At 48.8% G+C, this 17,621-nt stretch overlaps 1 protein-coding gene across 1 annotated transcript in view; it reads left to right on the forward strand.

Annotated features, from left to right (window-relative positions):
* The first annotated feature begins 313 nt into the window (after positions 1-313).
* The window catches only part of bcl2l1 (BCL2 like 1), a 29,716-nt gene continuing 12,408 nt past the window's right edge, over positions 314-17,621 (forward strand). The window contains exons 1-2 of the mRNA XM_038275337.1: positions 314-465; positions 2,991-3,684. Of these exons, the coding sequence (XP_038131265.1) occupies positions 3,148-3,684 (537 nt within the window). The 5' untranslated portion in view covers positions 314-465; positions 2,991-3,147. The remainder of the gene's footprint in view (positions 466-2,990; positions 3,685-17,621) is intronic.

Here is a 17,621-nt window from a genome sequence, read left to right on the forward strand (position 1 = left end):
TGATTTACAAGTTTGCACTTTGTGTTAAATGTGACAGGAAAAAACAAATATATGAGTATTTTGAACTGTATGAATCAAAATCCAATCGATTCAGGACTTTGGCAAAAATAGCCAGCCCTACTGGTTAATGATGCTAATCCATATAATAACAATAAAGAGGATAATTATTGAATGTATCCACTTTTCAGAACTAGATTTTGTGTTATGGGGTAAACAGAAAAGGATGCGTCTCTGCAGGTCCTCTTGGAGTCAGTCTGCATTGGTTATCGCCTGGACACCCTTAGGAAAATGTTGTGGCTCCGCCCCTGCGGTCACGTGGCACGTAGAGCGGTGGGCGGGGCTCCGGGAGCCAGGAATCTTCCTAGCTAGCGAGCAGGCTAACTATGAGGGTCCGGGTCTTCAGCGGTCCTACCGGGGTTCGGATAGTTCGCCCAAAGTCATGATTCTGTGGAGAGCACCGCACAGGTAGGACCCCCCCTTCATCCACGCGTGTTATTCTATATCTGTGGGGTTTTTCCACAGGGGGAATTCCGTTAGAAGGGAAGTGTTTGCTGTGGGCGGCTTTCCCTGCTAATCAGAGGAGCTGGAGGAAAATAAAAGCTCATTTGTTAAATTAATGTTGTTTAATGTGAATGTTTGAACGTGTTTCTGTGGGCGGGTCTTACTAACGGCTTCTTCTTCTTCTGCTCCTCTGTGAGGCTCGCGCTGCTCCGCTGGGAGGATGACAGCCATGTTTCCTGGATCCTGTCCGCCGCTCACCGCAGACTTTAAAGCTTTTACTTTTCATTTCTGCCGTGGATAAAGCTGCGTGTTTCTGCCACGGGGCTGTCTCTGCGTGGCCTAATCTTCACGTGTCGTGATTAAAGCTCCTCGCTGCGTTTGAAGTCAGGATGGCCTTGTGATGCGTTCAGGGACCCCTCCGATCATCAGACTCTGGGAAACATTTTTTATTCTGGAAAAATGAGTGTTTTTTTTTTTTTCTCTGAACTTTGAGGTCTTCTAACAAACCGGAAGCGATGGACGGCAGCGCGCGCTCACCGCCATCCTGATTAATTTTATTCGGCTTATTATCGACCTATTTTAGAATCTATATTCAGTATTATGTTTATTCTGGGTTTACATCGAACCCCGACCACCGACGCTGGGTGCGCTCCTTAGCCATCAGCCGGGGAATGACCCAGCGGAGGTGGAGTCATCTTCAGAGATGAGCCGCCGTGAGCTAACGTGACGTCATGCAGAGATATGAGTGCAAGGCTTTTGGTCATTGATAGGACAACTTTATAGATCTTGGTACCAGAAGAACGGTTCAGCCTGTAGTGGCTCCTCCCCCCCTCCCACCTGGATCCTGCGCAGCTCAGCGCCCTATTGCGCAACAGGGGAGGGACCAGGCGGCGGGGGGGGGGGGGGGGGGCTGACAGCTTCTACAGCTTCTACAGCCAGCAGAGACGCGGTCGGAACCGTCTGAGAGGAGCAGCGAACCAGGAGCGTTTTATTTTCATCCAGCTGTGGTAAGGTTCTGTCCAATCCGGAGGGATTAAGATTACTGATCTGTGGGATTTTAATCTATGATCTAGATCATTGGAGGGGGGGGGGGGGGGGGGGGGGGGGGGGGGGGGGGGGGGGGGGGGGGGTCAGAAAGGTTCGGCTGGTTGTGTCAGAGTTAGAGTCCAGGTTTCCTCATAGATGGACATCTGCCCAGATGTGGGACGGTAGAGCTACAGATGTTTTCCTCTGCTGACCCCCCCTCCACGTGTTGGCAGCTGTGGACCATGTGGCTGCTGTAAACACGGCTCTGCTGGCTGTGGTCTGGAGTTCAGGATGAGCTTCATGGCCCAGCAGGAGGACTCTGGTCTTTATTGGTCCCGCTGCCTTGGGTGGGAGCGTCTGACCTCACAGAGGGAGGTGTGAGGAGCGTTCGCATGGTTCCCATCCCACGCTCTGATCCCGTCATTAACGGGCTCCTTATCGGCCCTAAATGCCAGCCCCCGTAAAGGAGATCTCATCTCCCATGATTCCCAGGAGACGCGTCAGGATGGTCGTCGCTCCTGTGTGGCGAGGATCCACTGCACTGATTTATTTATTGTTCCACGCTGTAGTCGTGTCATTCAGCTAAACCATCGGAGGGGAATGTAAAGTACGGTTGCCTCCTCCTACAGCAGGGATTACATCAGTGCTCGTTTCCATATGTTTGAGTAGCAGAGCTTCTGTTTACCGCTTTAATTCCTTTAATTAAGGAAAGAAAACCAAAACATTGTTTTTGTTTCCAGGGTTTGCCATGAAATCCAGAACCCGAGTTCTGAGGGTGATAAAGATCGGATGATAAAGATCGGACGATAAAGATCGGATGTGGCGTTCAGGCTTTTGTTCAGACATGAAGCTGAAACCAAACAAAGCAGCAACTCTTTCCGTGGGAGCAGAAATCATCGATCATAGAAACTGATCGGGGATTTCTGTCTTTGTTTCACTTTCTAAATGTGGAACCTTGATCCCAGCAAGCGTCAGACGAAGCTGTTTGCTTTTAGCTTCTGCTCAGAACATCTGTTTACAGGAGAGATGCTGCGAGTATCTGATTTATTTCCACAACATCTGGTTTAATAAATATGGGCAGTGGGAGGGGCTAACCTGTCACAACAATCCATTAATCGCATGATTGATGTTACCTGTTTGATAAATTGTGGTTGCCATGGTTTCTGTGGATCGGTGACCCAGACCGACGACACTTTGTTTCCTCGTCGCCATCATTTCTGGTCCAGCAGCGTTGTCATGGTGACGGGCCTGAACCCGTCCCAGAGGCTGCGTGGAGCCGGGCTCGAACCGGAAGTCGGTGATAAGGATGAGCCGCCTTCCTCACTCCTCGTTACCATCTGCTGCGTGCGCGGCAGGCCAATCAGAGAGCCGCCCTTTGACCCCACCTGTCCAGACTCAGTTTGGACTACATGGCTGTCCTCATGCCCCCCCCTCTTTGACCTTCTCCTGTTGTTTTCCCGCAGGGCCTGAGCTGTCAGCCTTCCGTTTCTCCTCCAAGCGGCGGCCGGCCGGCGGGCCATGCTGGTCTAGACAGAGGAACGTCAGGAAGAACCCCCCCCCCCCTGGAGTGTTTGGGCCTGACCAACCAGAGCAAAGACAGAGGAACGCATCACAGCCAGGATGTCTCAGAACAGAGAACTGGTCCTTTTCTACATTAAGTTCAAACTGTCTCAGAGGAACTATCCCGTCAACCACATAATGCTTAACGAGCCGCCCAACGGCACCGGCGCCCAGGGGGCGGACCAGGACGACGAGCGTACGCCGGAGACGCACGCTAACGGGACTTTTAACGGGACCAGTCCAGGCTCCCCGCGGCGACAGCAGGCGTCCACAGCCGCCATGGAGGCGGTGAAGGCGGCGCTGAGAGACACGGCCTGCGAGTTCGAGCTGCGCTACTCCCGCGCCTTCAACGACCTTCACAGCACGCTGCACATCACGCCGGCCACCGCCTACCAGAGCTTCGAGAACGTGATGAACGAGGTGTTCCGGGACGGCGTCAACTGGGGCCGCATCGTGGGCCTGTTCGCCTTCGGCGGAGCGCTGTGCGTGGAATGCGTGGAGAAGGAGATGAGTCCCCTGGTGGGGCGGATCGTGGAGTGGATGACCGTCTACCTGGATGAGCAGATCGATCCCTGGATCCAGAGCCAAGGAGGATGGGTGAGTCTCAGAAAGGCTCGGTTCTGTCGCTTCTGTGGGAAAGTTCTGTTCTGTTTCCATGATGGTCTGAAGGATGAAGGCTGGAACCCGTTTCTGTGATTATTCAGAACGGCCGCAGATCCTCTGATGATCCGCTGCTCTACTGGAGCGTCCCTAGAACCGCAGGTCAAAGGTCAGACAGACAGAGACGCTGGGTTCAGTCCAAACGATAAATGTTTTGATCTGTTCAGAGTGAACTGGATGAGCTTCTCGCTGCGTCCAGCGGCGCGGCGTGCATTGGCGCCGTTCTGCTCGCTCTGTTTGTCAGCCAGCTGTGATGCTGCTGTCAGCGTTCCTGAGCGGAGCGTATTGCTGGAGTCAGCACACGGAACCGTCTGGGTTCGGGCCCAGTACAGAGCGGTCAGCAGCTGTTTGAGCCAGGAGCTGATTGATCAGCAGCTGGGCGCTCAGTGGGCTGAGTCCACGGTGGGGGGGGGGGCGAAGGATGGCGTCCAGGCTTCACAGACAGTCCTTTGTTTTCTTTGCTCCCAGCTCACCTCGGCTGGGTCAGCTGCTTTCTTTGTCCCGTTCATCTGATTTTATGATATAGAGCAGCAGGGGAGGGGCCGTTTATAGTCGGCCTCTGCTGGAGAACAACAGGTCGAAGGTTGTTTCCATGGAAACCAGAGGCAAACCTTAAAGCACAGAGTGGCGCACTCCAAACCGTCTCGGTGTTTGATGCTGAAATAAAAACTCTGCTGACAGGAAACCATTCCACCGCCTCCCCCCAACTGCTGTGAGAACATGATGTTCATGGTCACCGTCATCATCATCATCATGGGTTTAGTGGATCTGGATCCATCTTCCTCATCAGAACGGATCTGACTGACCTCTGACCTGTAGTTTTCTGTGACAGTTTGATCAGATTCTGACCCGTCCAGCAAGTTCCGTTAGCCATTAGCGATTAGCCATCTGGACCATTAGCTGTCTGTCACAGACGCGGCGTGAAGCCAGATCACATCAGATCAGAGATTCCCAAACTTTTCAGCTTCTGATCCACCAAACGGTTCAAGGGTCGGTTGATGTTGAGTTTCCAAACATTTCCACAGAATCAATGAACCAGAACGTCATAATATTACAAACCGATTTGGTCCGTTTCTAAATGCTGCTGATATCTGGAAGCACTTTCACACAAATATTTATCCTTTGGGAATCAGTGGTTTGGAAAGGTCACCCTCTTCCTGCTACCACCAAACGGGATGCTAATCAGGCTAATGATTAGCAAGCTGGATGCTAATCAGGCTAAGGATCAGCAAGCTCGATGCTAATCAGGCTAATGATTAGCAAACTGGATGCTAATCAGGCTAAGGATTAGCAAGCTGGGCTTTAATCAGGCTAATGATTAGCAAACTGGATGGTAATCAGGCTATTGATTAGCAAGCTGGACGCTAATCAGGCTAATGATTAGCAAACTGGATGCTAATCAGGCTAATGATTAGCAAACTGGATGCTAATCAGGCTAATGATTAGCACACTGGACGCTAATCAGGCTAATGATTAGCAAGCTGGATGCTAATCAGGCTAAGGATCAGCAAGCTCGATGCTAATCAGGCTAATGATTAGCAAACTGGATGCTAATCAGGCTAAGGATTAGCAAGCTGGGCTTTAATCAGGCTAATGATTAGCAAACTGGATGGTAATCAGGCTATTGATTAGCAAGCTGGACGCTAATCAGGCTAATGATTAGCAAACTGGATGCTAATCAGGCTAATGATTAGCAAACTGGACGCTAATCAGGCTAATGATTAGCACACTGGACGCTAATCAGGCTAATGATTAGCAAACTGGATGCTAATCAGGCTAATGATTAGCACACTGGACGCTAATCAGGCTAATGATTAGCAAACTGGATGCTAATCAGGCTAATGATTAGCAAACTGGATGCTAATCAGGCTAATGATTAGCAAACTGGATGCTAATCAGGCTAATGATTAGCAAACTGGATGCTAATCAGGCTAATGATTAGCAAACTGGACGCTAATCAGGCTAATGATCAGCAAGCTCGATGCTAATCAGGCTAATGATTAGCAAACTGGATGCTAATCAGGCTAATGATTAGCAAGCTGGGCTTTAATCAGGCTAATGATTAGCAAACTGGACGCTAATCAGGCTAATGATTAGCAAACTGGATGCTAATCAGGCTAATGATTAGCAAACTGGATGCTAATCAGGCTAATGATTAGCAAACTGGACGCTAATCAGGCTAATGATTAGCAAACTGGATGCTAATCAGGCTAATGATTAGCAAACTGGATGCTAATCAGGCTAATGATTAGCAAACTGGACGCTAATCAGGCTAATGATTAGCAAACGGGACGCTAATCAGGCTAATGATTAGCAAACTGGACGCTAATCAGGCTAATGATTAGCAAACGGGACGCTAATCAGGCTAATGATTAGCAAACTGGACGCTAATCAGGCTAATGATTAGCAAACGGGACGCTAATCAGGCTAATGATTAGCAAACGGGACGCTAATGATTAGCAAACGGGATACCCTCTTCCTTCAGTGTCGTCTCTCACACTGAAGAGTGTTTTTCGGTCTCTTCCACAGATCAGAACGTTTAGCTTCTAGATTTGATTGTTGCTGCCAGATTGCAGCCATCGTCTGTAAAGATGGAGCGATGGCTGCAGTGGTTGTTAGCCCTGAGCAGTTAGCATTAGCAGCTACGCCTTCTGTGCTCGGAAACACCTGGATTATGTCCAGGAGGTGTTTATTTTTGATGGAGCGTGGGGTTCTGGGAGAACGTCCATCTGGATCACGGCTGGTATTCTTAGCGACGTTGCTAATCGACACATCTGTCTTTTCTCCTGCTTCCTCGTCCCTCGCGCTGCTTAGCAACGAGCGCATTAGAATGACTGTGAGTAGCGCTGCGGTCGCTATGACCCGGCCCGGGATGACTTCATCAGAACCTCTGAATGGATCCGGCCAATCAGGGGCGGTTTCACTTCTCCTCTGCAGACACATGATGCCACATCCTTCCCTTCTGGGGGGTTTTCAGCCCAGCAGCCCCGCGGCGCTCATCTGGGTTCTCCTGATGATGGTGGGAGTCAAAGCGAGAGCTTTCCTCCAGTAGGTGCTTTACCGCCACGGCGCTGAGGTTTTTCCCCTCTATGTCATCATTTCTCTTCTTCTCTGCCTCCACTTTCTCTGAACTGCAGTAAAAACTCAATCAGACTTTCCTTTTTCTTCTTCCTCTGCTCCCCTGACGCCGCGTCACAGGAGCCCAGCCATTGGCAGACGTCGGCGTCTCTGTGAGGCAGGTGTGCTCTTATTGTGAGCTGATGAAATGTCACTCTGGCGCAAGAAGCGGGGCCCCCCCGTACCGTCTCTGCTCATTAGTTCCTTCAGAGGAAGCAGCAGAGGAGCCGCTGTAAGCAGAGCCGCTGCGCTGGAGCTGCAGCGATGGCGCTGGCAGCCATCGCACCAAGCAGAGCTTTATGGCGTTTAGGTTCACCTCCTGATGCATTCCAATGTTTCCCGTTCTTCCCCTTCCCCGTTCCCCTTCTAGCATAACTTTAACCGTCTAAGATACAGGGGCGGAGCTAGAAGGGGGCATCATTGGCCCCCCCAAGCAGGTTGTTTCTATAGCAACATTCTTCAGCGCTGTATAAACTAGCTCCACAGACTTTTTACTTCTTGTTATATTAAACATAAACCGACAACAAATTGACTCTAGTTTCTTAATTATCAGCATTAAAATAAGACGAGCAGAACTTTGATCTTTTCAGATCTGAGTTTTGTTCTTTATGTTGAAGAAAAAAGTTCTAAATCTCTGAACTTTTCAAATAATCTATTAGATTAGAGATAAAGAACCTCGGCTAAACCTATTTAATGTTTTCATTATGCAGAAGCACAGCTAATTAATTAGGACTGAAACCTTCAGATTAATTAATATAAATAATTTAGTATTGATTCATCGTTAACTGGAGTATAGAGACTAAAATGTGCCTTTAGCTGACGGAGCGAATCACTTAGAGCAGTAAAATGAATATTTTCACTGTCAATATGCTCTATCCTCCTAAAGTGGAGACATTTTAGTTTCATCTTGTTTTAATTTGTAAAAAGTCTTCTTTAAGGAAACTCTGCTACGCAATTATTAATGGAAAATATAATCAACAGATTAATTGATTTGCAAAATGATGGTTAGATGCAGCAATAATTAGGACATATAAATATGTCTGTTGATCAGCTTTGGCTTCATGGAGACGATTTCTCTGGTTTATTTAGAAAGTCTATTATTTTGCAGTTGCTGCAGTGGGATCATTGTAGACTGAACTGGTCAGTCTACATGTGTTTGTTAACCTTTAATGGTGACATGCTGGTGAACGTTCTCAGTCATTCAGGTCATATTCTTTCCAAAAAAGTTAAAAAATAAACCACAGGACTTTGTTTCCAAGTTTGAAGACGATTTGCTTCCCATCCAGGAAGACTTTTGCATCTTCTCTAAACAAAAAAACCACTTTGTTTTTGGTCCGCTCTGTAAACCTGGAACTAAACGCTGTTTCTGACATTTGGAACTGAAAAATCATCCTGGAAGGAAGAGAAACGTCTTCAAACTTGGAAACAAAGTCCAGTGGATTGATTTTAACTTTTTTAGAATAACTTTAATGGAGAAGTTTAGTTTTGATTGAGCCTCACTGTGTCGTTTTCTCACCATTTAAATTTAAACTTATTTTAAAATGTAACAGAGGGACCTAAAGGTTTGCCTTCTTTTACAGTCATAATGTTCCTAAAGCATGCCTGAAAGCATCTGATTAGTGAAGTCATTGTTTCTACTGCAGGCGTCAATAATAATAGAAATAATCTTTCTGACATATGAATAATTATTCCCATCTAGACGTTGGTCTGGAGAAGTAGAAATGTTTCCTGCCTGTCGGCTGCAGTGAAGCCGCTTTCAGACGTTTCAAACTGCTGTTTAAACCGCAAAGGAAAAGCAAAGACAGACGCCCAACCTGGGGGGGGGGGGGGGCGGAGCTGGGAAAGTGAAAAGGTGTTTTGCACAACAGAGGAAGTCTGAGAATAAATGATCCCGTTTCGGAGGCTTCCCTGTCCGGGACGCTGCGTCTCAGGCTGAGAGATAAAGGGCTCAGCAGATCGTCCCTCCGCAGGGTGGGGGGGGAATAATGAACCTGCTGGCAGACAGCAGAGCTAGAGACGCTGCCATCGACCTAATAATGCCGCCTCCACCAGCCGAGGCCACGGCAGTGATTACTTAGTGGAGATTGAGCTGCCTCAGGGTGGGGGGGGGTTATTACCAATTAGAGATGAATAATATGTGAAGCAGCTCCTGGTTGATCTCCTCTCTGGGAGCTAATGAAGGCGACTCGCCGCGGTCTGGGGACGCCTGGCTGCAGCTTGATGGCGTTTCAGGGGTAACCATTAGTGCGTCTGTGGGCTTTATGCTGACGCCACTTTCACTCAGGTCACAGAGCGGGGGGGGCTGGAGGAGGAGAGAGCGGCTGCTGGGACACATTCAGCTCGCTGACCGGGTTCATCATCAGAGAACGTCAGGAAATAAACTGCTTCAAACACATTACAAGTTTAATCTAAAGTCCCCTTTATTAAACCGGCTCCTCCTCCTCGCTGCGACCCTCACGCCGCCGCTAACGCTGTCGGATCAGAACACGCATCACTGAGCTGAGTTGGATCGCTCCACCAGAAACTAAACGCAGCGTTTCAGGAGAACGTCTGGTTGGCCGTGGTCAGCAGGAAGTGGCCTACTTCAAGCCGCTGTCGGGTCCTGAAAGCTGCAGCCTCTGCTACTGCTGAGGTTTGTTTCAAAGTCCCGCCCTCTGGGGGCCAATCAGAGGCCCCTCAGACCATCCGTTACTTTAAATGGAATAAAAACATTTGGACTGACTTGGTCTGAACATGAAGTGAAACACATTCCAGCTGAGTGAGGAGAGGCTTTATTTACGTGACGTCACCCAGAGTGGCATGCACCGTAGAAATAAACACCTAGAAATGCATCGGCTGGTCTCCATGACAACCGGGAGATGATGGCGGCTGAGGAATTGGCTGAAGTCTGCTGGGACTTGGACTGAAAGCGTTTTCTGATGAGACTCGGTGACGGAAACACCTCCAGGTCTCTGAGGAACCTGGAAGGAGGTGATGGTTCCACAAAGCTTTAAAACAGAAACTGGAGAACAGGAGGAACCAGGATTTAGTTCGAACCATCATCCCTCTATGGGGCGACCCGACTGACCCGTTCATTGACTGGGGAGCCCAGAGCTCCCAGTCAGCTGTTCCTGGTGGCAGACATGTTTACAATAATTAACATCCGATGGTCTGAGGAGCAGGAATCTCACCCATGGGACCTTTCTGCTCCACCTCCCCCCTCTTTGTCCCGCTCCTCCGCCTCCTCCTCTTCCACGCCTCCTCCTCCCAGCGATTGATTTCTCCACCATGTTGTTCTTCATGGTATTGATGGGATCCCCCCCGCCTCCATGCTGCGGTTTTTATCACTGATTTGAAGTAAAAACATGAAAAGCATCTTTATCCCCCCCCTGTGACCACCTCCATCCGTGTCCCTGCTCCCCCCGCCGTGCGCCGTCCTCGCCACCGTGGCCTTTGGCTTCATCCTTCCTTTCCTCCCATCATGCCTCCTTTCCTTCAGTGTTTGCTAATGAAGTTAGCTGACCCCGGTGGGCGTACGGCGCCACATGCCTGCCGCGCCATGTTGTTGACTTATATATGAGCATCTTTATTGTATGGTGGCGCAGTGCAGAGGGGAGGGGACGGCGCCAAGTCAGACTGGTCATGTGACTCCTTCAAACAAAGAAACTCTGGCCACGTACACACAGACCAAGGTAGGAATGAGCTCCAGCGTGTTTGGCTTCGCTCACACAGGTGTGTCTGCACACAAAGGATCAACACACAACTTCTGCCTTTTGTCTCCTCTATCGGATGGTGACGGCGCTGCCGCCGACCCTCTCTGACACCAGATCAATGGCGGCCGTGTCGCCGGCGGTTGGTGCAGACTGATAAGGTGAAAGTATCTGCTCAGCTGCGGCGCCTCCATTGTTTTTGCGTGCATATATTAAAGCCATGCATTAGTTTGGTGACATCAGAGGTGGCCGCCTGCTGGCGTGCGCTGTGAGAGACGGTCTGGCTGTGGAGCAGCTGTGGGCTGATGGGGTTGTGTCTCAGATGGTAGCAGCAGAAGGTCTTTGTTGTTCAGGTCTAGGCGTACAGCAGCGATGCAGGCGGTCAGGCCCAGGAGGACGGCTGCACATCCTGTTTTATACTAAACCTCATGAGGCTTGATCTGATCAGACAGGAAGGGGAATATAGAAACCAACCTGCTTCTTCTCAAAGAGTGAGGCGGGTTTAGATGACCCCCCCCCCTTTGGTCCGATCCAGGGTTGAGATTCTTCCAGAACAAACCTGTGGAAAAAGTCCTGGTGATGGAGAACTGGTAGCTGATAATCCAGACTAAATGTGAGATTAAATGTTTAATCTAGTCTGGCTCCGATGAATGACACATCGGAAGATCGTTGATGAGATCAACCCGTTGTTTTTCAAACCATGTCTGCTCCTATTGGCCAACGCTCTGACCAATGAGGAGCTGACTGTGACGTAGGAAGCGCCACAGGAAGCTGGTGGGGGAGTGGAAACAAACAGCCTGTGGGTAAAACGGCAAATACGTCCTTCTATAAAATGAACGAGCGTAGAGCCTCTTCCTGCTCAGGTTTAAATGAAAACCCAAAGCCTGATCCTTCCAGAACTGATTCCAAAGCTGAGTCAAACCAGAGCTGTCCAGTAGTCGCTGCCATCTTCCTCGTTGTTTTCTCCAGCCTTGTGCAGCTTTGTCGTCCCGCCCTCAAACCCCGCCCACTTTGCATCCAGACATTCAAAACACATCTCTGCGCTGTGATTGGCCCGCCAGTTCTAGGGCCTGAGGCATTGATGGAGGCTGGACCACTGCAGGCGAAGATGATTGTGGCCGCTGGTGGGCGGGGCTAGTTTACTGGGCTAGAGAACTGGGATAGTTCCACTGAAAACCAGGCTACATGAGGAGAAAACACAGTGACACAGATTGAGAAGTTATATCATTTATTAAGTATATGGAATATAAATCTAGATGAAACAATCGGTCACAAAGTAAAAACCGTGTATCTTCATGATTCCACCGGCTGGTTTTCTTTTTCTTTCATTTCTTCTGCTCTTCATGCCCCCAAACCCCCCCTGGTTTATAGACGGCGAACCTCCAGGTTGTTACTGGATCTGGGCCTGATTAAAGCAAAATATTCACCAAAACAAAGAAAACATTCCAGTAAAATTTACCTTCAAGGAAATAATTTTTTATTCTCCTGACTGGAAGAAAAACCCTGGAAACCCCTGGGAAAGGAAATGCCATCCAGGAGAAACTTCCAACCCTGAGCGCTAAGAATGCAGGTTGAACATTTCAGGAGCTGCAGAAGCTGCAGACTGATGGATGAAATTCAATTTAGGCTCAAAAAGGATGCTAATGCTAACAGGATGGAGGGTTGGTGAAATGAACCTCATCAGGATCAAATGTTTTTCTGTACAGCATGGAAAATAACTGGACACCTTTAGGCTAAATTTATATATTTTTTGATTAGTTTCCTGGCTTAGATGTGTATCTATGTTATTCAGTTTCCTAAATCAAAGCTTGTTTCATGCATCTGAAGCTGCTGGCTTCATCATTTCTGGCTTCACTCCAACCCAAGCAGCTCTGTTCTGATGATAGTGAGGGTTGCTCCTGGCATATGGCTGAAAAATCTAATCGGATTGTTTTTGGAGGCGTTTCCTACCAAATCCCATTATTCAATTTATTCCAGTAAATTTGACCTTCCAACTTTCTTCCAGAAGAAACTGTTTGTTTTTTTGGCTGGAAAAATGCTGGGGGGAAAAAACGCGAGCAGGAGGATACTTGTAACCCTGGATTGATGAGTAGAGGAGATGCCAGACAGGAAGGATGGAGCTGAAACATCAGGCTCCTTCAGACCGACCCTCCTCTATCTCAGCTCTGTCTGCTCCCAGGAAAGTTTCCTCCATCCTGGATGGAGGAGCTGTGACGATGTGAGGAGGCGTTTTCTGTTTATCAGCTGATTTATTTCATGGCAGCAGGCAGGAAGAATCAACCTGCTGACTCCATGTATCCTCTGGTTCTGTATCCATTGCATGGACCGATCCAGACAGCAGCCCTGCTGTGTGCCTGTGGTTACCTCCTCTATGGGCGCAGGGCTCGCTCAGGTGAAAGATGACACCTGCATGCAGAGCAGAGGAAGCTCCTCCTCGCCGTCGCCCTCCAGCCCATCAAAGCTGCTGCTCTACATTATGTCTGTTGGAGGGTCGGCAGTTAGCGCTCCATATTGGATCTCCCACTGTCTCTGCTGAGGATGAGGATGGAGGGATGAGGGAGGATGAGGATGGAGGGATGAGGGAGGATGGAGAGATGAGGGAGGATGGAGGGATGAGGGAGGATGAGGATGGAGGGATGAGGGAGGATGGAGAGATGAGGATGGAGGGATGAGGGAGGATGAGGATGGAGGGATGAGGGAGGATGGAGAGATGAGGGAGGATGGAGGGATGAGGGAGGATGAGGATGGAGGGATGAGGGAGGATGGAGAGATGAGGATGGAGGGATGAGGGAGGATGGAGGGATGAGGGAGGATGAGGATGGAGGGATGAGGGAGGATGGAGGGATGAGGGAGGGATGAGGGAGGATGAGGATTGAGAGATGCAGCCAGTGACTCAGCGACTGAAAGCAGCAGGATGTGGGTCAGTGGGTTTGGCAGCTTTGGTTCTGCTGTTTTCCTGGATGTCTGCAGTGAGCTGAGGAGGCTGCGCTCTGATGGCGACCTGCTGCTCTACTTTCAGAGCTTAGTGGGGAAATCAGGTCACCAGGACAGGAAGTCCATCCATCCATCCATCATCCATCCATCATCCATCCATCCATCCATCCGTCCATCCATCCATCCATCCATCATCCATCCATCGTCCATCCATCATCCATCCATCATCATCCATCATCCCTCCATCCAACCACATCATCCATCTCCATCAACATACCCATCCCCATCATCCACCCACCCACCATCCCTCGTCCATACATATCCATCCATCCATCCTCCCATCCATGCCTCACATACCATCCATCCACATCATCCATCCATCCATCCATCCACTCATCCATCCATCCACTACTCCATCCATCCATCCTCAACCCACCCATCCATCCATCTCCATCTCCCATCCATCCCATACCATCCATCCATCCTCCAACCATCAATCATCACCTCCATCCAATCTCCATCCATCCATCATCCACGTCCATCCATCACCCCATCATCCATCCCATCCGCCTCCATCCATCCCATCGTTTTCCCATCACCATCCATCCATCCATCCCATCCCATCCATCCATCCCCATCCACCATCCATCCATCCATCCATCCATCGTCACCATCCATCCATCCATCCATCCATCATCCATCCATCATCCATCCGTCCATCCATCCATCCATCCATCCATCCATCGTCCATCCATCCATCCATCCATCCATCCATCGTCCATCCATCCATCCATCCATCCATCCATCGTCCATCCATCCATCCATCCATCCATCGTCCATCCATCCATCCATCCATCCATCCATCCATCCATCGTCCATCCATCCATCCATCCATCGTCCATCCATCCATCCATCCATCCATCCATCGTCCATCCATCCATCCATCCATCCATCGTCCATCCATCCATCCATCCATCCATCGTCCATCCATCCATCCATCCATCCATCCATCCATCCATCCATCGTCCATCCATCCATCGTCCATCCATCCATCCATCCATCCATCCATCCATCGTCCATCCATCCATCCATCGTCCATCCATCCATCCATCCATCCATCCATCCATCGTCCATCCATCCATCCATCCATCCATCGTCCATCCATCCATCCATCGTCCATCCATCCATCGTCCATCCATCCATCCATCGTCCATCCATCCATCGTCCATCCATCCATCCATCCATCCATCCATCGTCCATCCATCCATCGTCCATCCATCCATCCATCCATCCATCGTCCATCCATCCATCCATCGTCCATCCATCCATCGTCCATCCATCCATCCATCGTCCATCCATCCATCGTCCATCCATCCATCCATCCATCCATCCATCGTCCATCCATCCATCCATCCATCCATCCATCCATCGTCCATCCATCCATCCATCGTCCATCCATCCATCCATCCATCCATCCATCCATCCATCCATCCATCGTCCATCCATCCATCCATCCATCCATCCATCCATCCATCGTCCATCCATCCATCCATCGTCCATCCATCCATCCATCCATCCATCCATCCATCCATCCATCCATCCATCCATCGTCCATCCATCCATCCATCGTCCATCCATCCATCCATCCATCCATCCATCGTCCATCCATCCATCCATCCATCCATCGTCCATCCATCCATCCATCGTCCATCCATCCATCGTCCATCCATCCATCCATCGTCCATCCATCCATCGTCCATCCATCCATCCTCCATCCATCCATCGTCCATCCATCCATCGTCCATCCATCCATCCATCCATCCATCGTCCATCCATCCATCCATCGTCCATCCATCCATCCATCCATCCATCCATCCATCCTCCTCTCCATGAGCTCTGCCTTCGTCTCTGTGATGAGAGAATGAAGCATATCATGAGATTAGTAGATCTGCTGGTTTCTATTAAAGTTGAGAGCTGAGATGATGAAGCAGTCTGAGTCTTTCATGATAATGTTTAGAAGCCGATCAGAGCCTCTGCTTTTATAGTCATCAATGAGGAGGATGGAAAGCAGGAGATATTCATCTTCTGTTTCTGATCAAAAGCTTCTTTCAAGTTGTCCAACTTTGTCTGCTTGGAGGAAACCTTTCTGACAGACGTTGTGGGATCTCCCTCCATAGTATGCAACAGCCCCCCCCCCTCCTCTTTGTTCGCCTCAATCATCATGCCTGTTTTTCCTCCTTCAGCTCATGCAGACAGATGGCAGGTCTGTGGGTCATGTGTCAGGGCGGGCCTACAGGGGGCAGGCTGCTGGTTCTGGGGACCTGCTATCCTGGACTCTTCTTCCCCCTGCCATCTCTAAAACACACAGTCCAGAGTCCTCGGTGATCCTGCTGTGTCTCATGGCTCTACACGTATCATACGTGTGCGTGTTTTCTGACAGAATGGGGTTCAGTAGAGAAACGGCCCCCAGAGTGCAGCAGGGAACAGATTGGAGTCTGAGCCTGCCTGTCCTGACTCATTAATCTCCTCTTTAATTCATGGTCTCACCTCCGGCTCAACAAGCGCACACACAAACATGCCCAGGCCGTCGCCTTCAAGGTCCAAAAACTAGAGAAAGGATCGTCTCTGGCACGTGCTTTCCTGGCATGAGCGGTCACACGCGTTTCCACTGTGGGGGGGTTTAATCATTTAATTTCCTCATGTTTAAGAAGCTTTCTTCTACCTGGAAAGAGTCCATGAAGCTGAAAACCAGTTCCTCCAGGTCCCGACACCATTCCTACGCCAGCACCGTGCTTAGATCTGCAGCCAGATTATTTAAAAAGCACAGCATGTAATAGAACCACAAAACAAACCCAGAAGGTCCAATTTAGGAGCAAATGCTGCAAAGATCCGGTTTAATCTGGACCTGGGAACCAGGAGGAGCTTTCATTCAGCTGATTAGACGGCGACTGCAGGTTCTGCCTAAAAGCTGAAGCCAGCTGGAGCTACAGGGACGGTCAGATGCTCTGCTTTAGTCTGTTCTGGTGACATCAGCCAGACTGGGAGCAGGAGAATTAACTGGATCAGATGGGCAGCAGTACAAAGACAATTACAAGGATTAGATAACAATTAGAGACAAATACAAGCAGAACAAAAGATGATAAAAGCAGGTAGTAAAACCAGACAGACAGTTGGATCACAGTTTAAACTAATAATTTCTCAGTTAACAGTTCAACAGTCAAAGGCAGCTCTAAACTAAACTAACTGTGACTTCAAAGAACTCAGACTCTTTTCCAGTCTTCTGGGAGTTTGTTCCAGATCAGTGGAGCATAGATGCTGCTTCTCCATGTTTGTTCCAAATAGTTCAAAATAATCCTCTGGACTTTGTTTCCAAGTTTGAAGACGTTTCTCTTCCATCCAGGAAGATTTTTCAATCCAAAATGTCAGAAATAGCGTTTAGTTCCAGGTTTTATCCAGCAGCCCAACAAAGCCTGGTTTTAGTTTAGAAAACATGCATCCAGCCATACATGTTTGAGCCCTCGCCTCACAACGCTGCCAGTTCTGTTAGCTCTACGCCTGCCGAAGACACAGACGTCCATCCCCGTGAACACTGGGACGCAACTCAATGGGAAAGGAAAGGATTCTGGTTTCAACCGTTGCGTATATTAGCTGCGACACATGAATCAAGAAAAAATGTGATTGACAGATGACCGATATATGATTGGCCAAATTTAGGTGTTCAGGCTGACGTAGAACTAACTGGCCTGCAGAAAATAACAGGAAAAAAAACATAGATTTTAGGACAGGATTTTTTTTTATTTATGGAAATTTTCGAACTATTGGGTTATTGGGTTAATATCATCTGATAAAGAGAACATTTATATAGATGTTTAAACCAGAATGATTTGACTTTAAATTTGATTTCCCTACGACTTTAAGAATGAATTTATTTGTTGAATCACTACTTTTTTTAATGATCTTATTGATCTTTTTAAGATTATTGTACCCTAAAACAGACAGAAATTAAAGTTTCAATCTGTGGTATTTTATCTTATAAATTTGCAGAGTGCTGAACATGGCTAAAACTGATAAAAGAATCAAATCCAGCATTTGTTTGTTTTCTGGTTCTCGTTGAGGATCGCTGCCGCCTGTCAG

Source organism: Cyprinodon tularosa, unplaced genomic scaffold, assembly GCF_016077235.1.
Source record: "Cyprinodon tularosa strain WSP-4 unplaced genomic scaffold, ASM1607723v1 ctg953, whole genome shotgun sequence".
Lineage (NCBI taxonomy): Eukaryota > Metazoa > Chordata > Actinopteri > Cyprinodontiformes > Cyprinodontidae > Cyprinodon > Cyprinodon tularosa.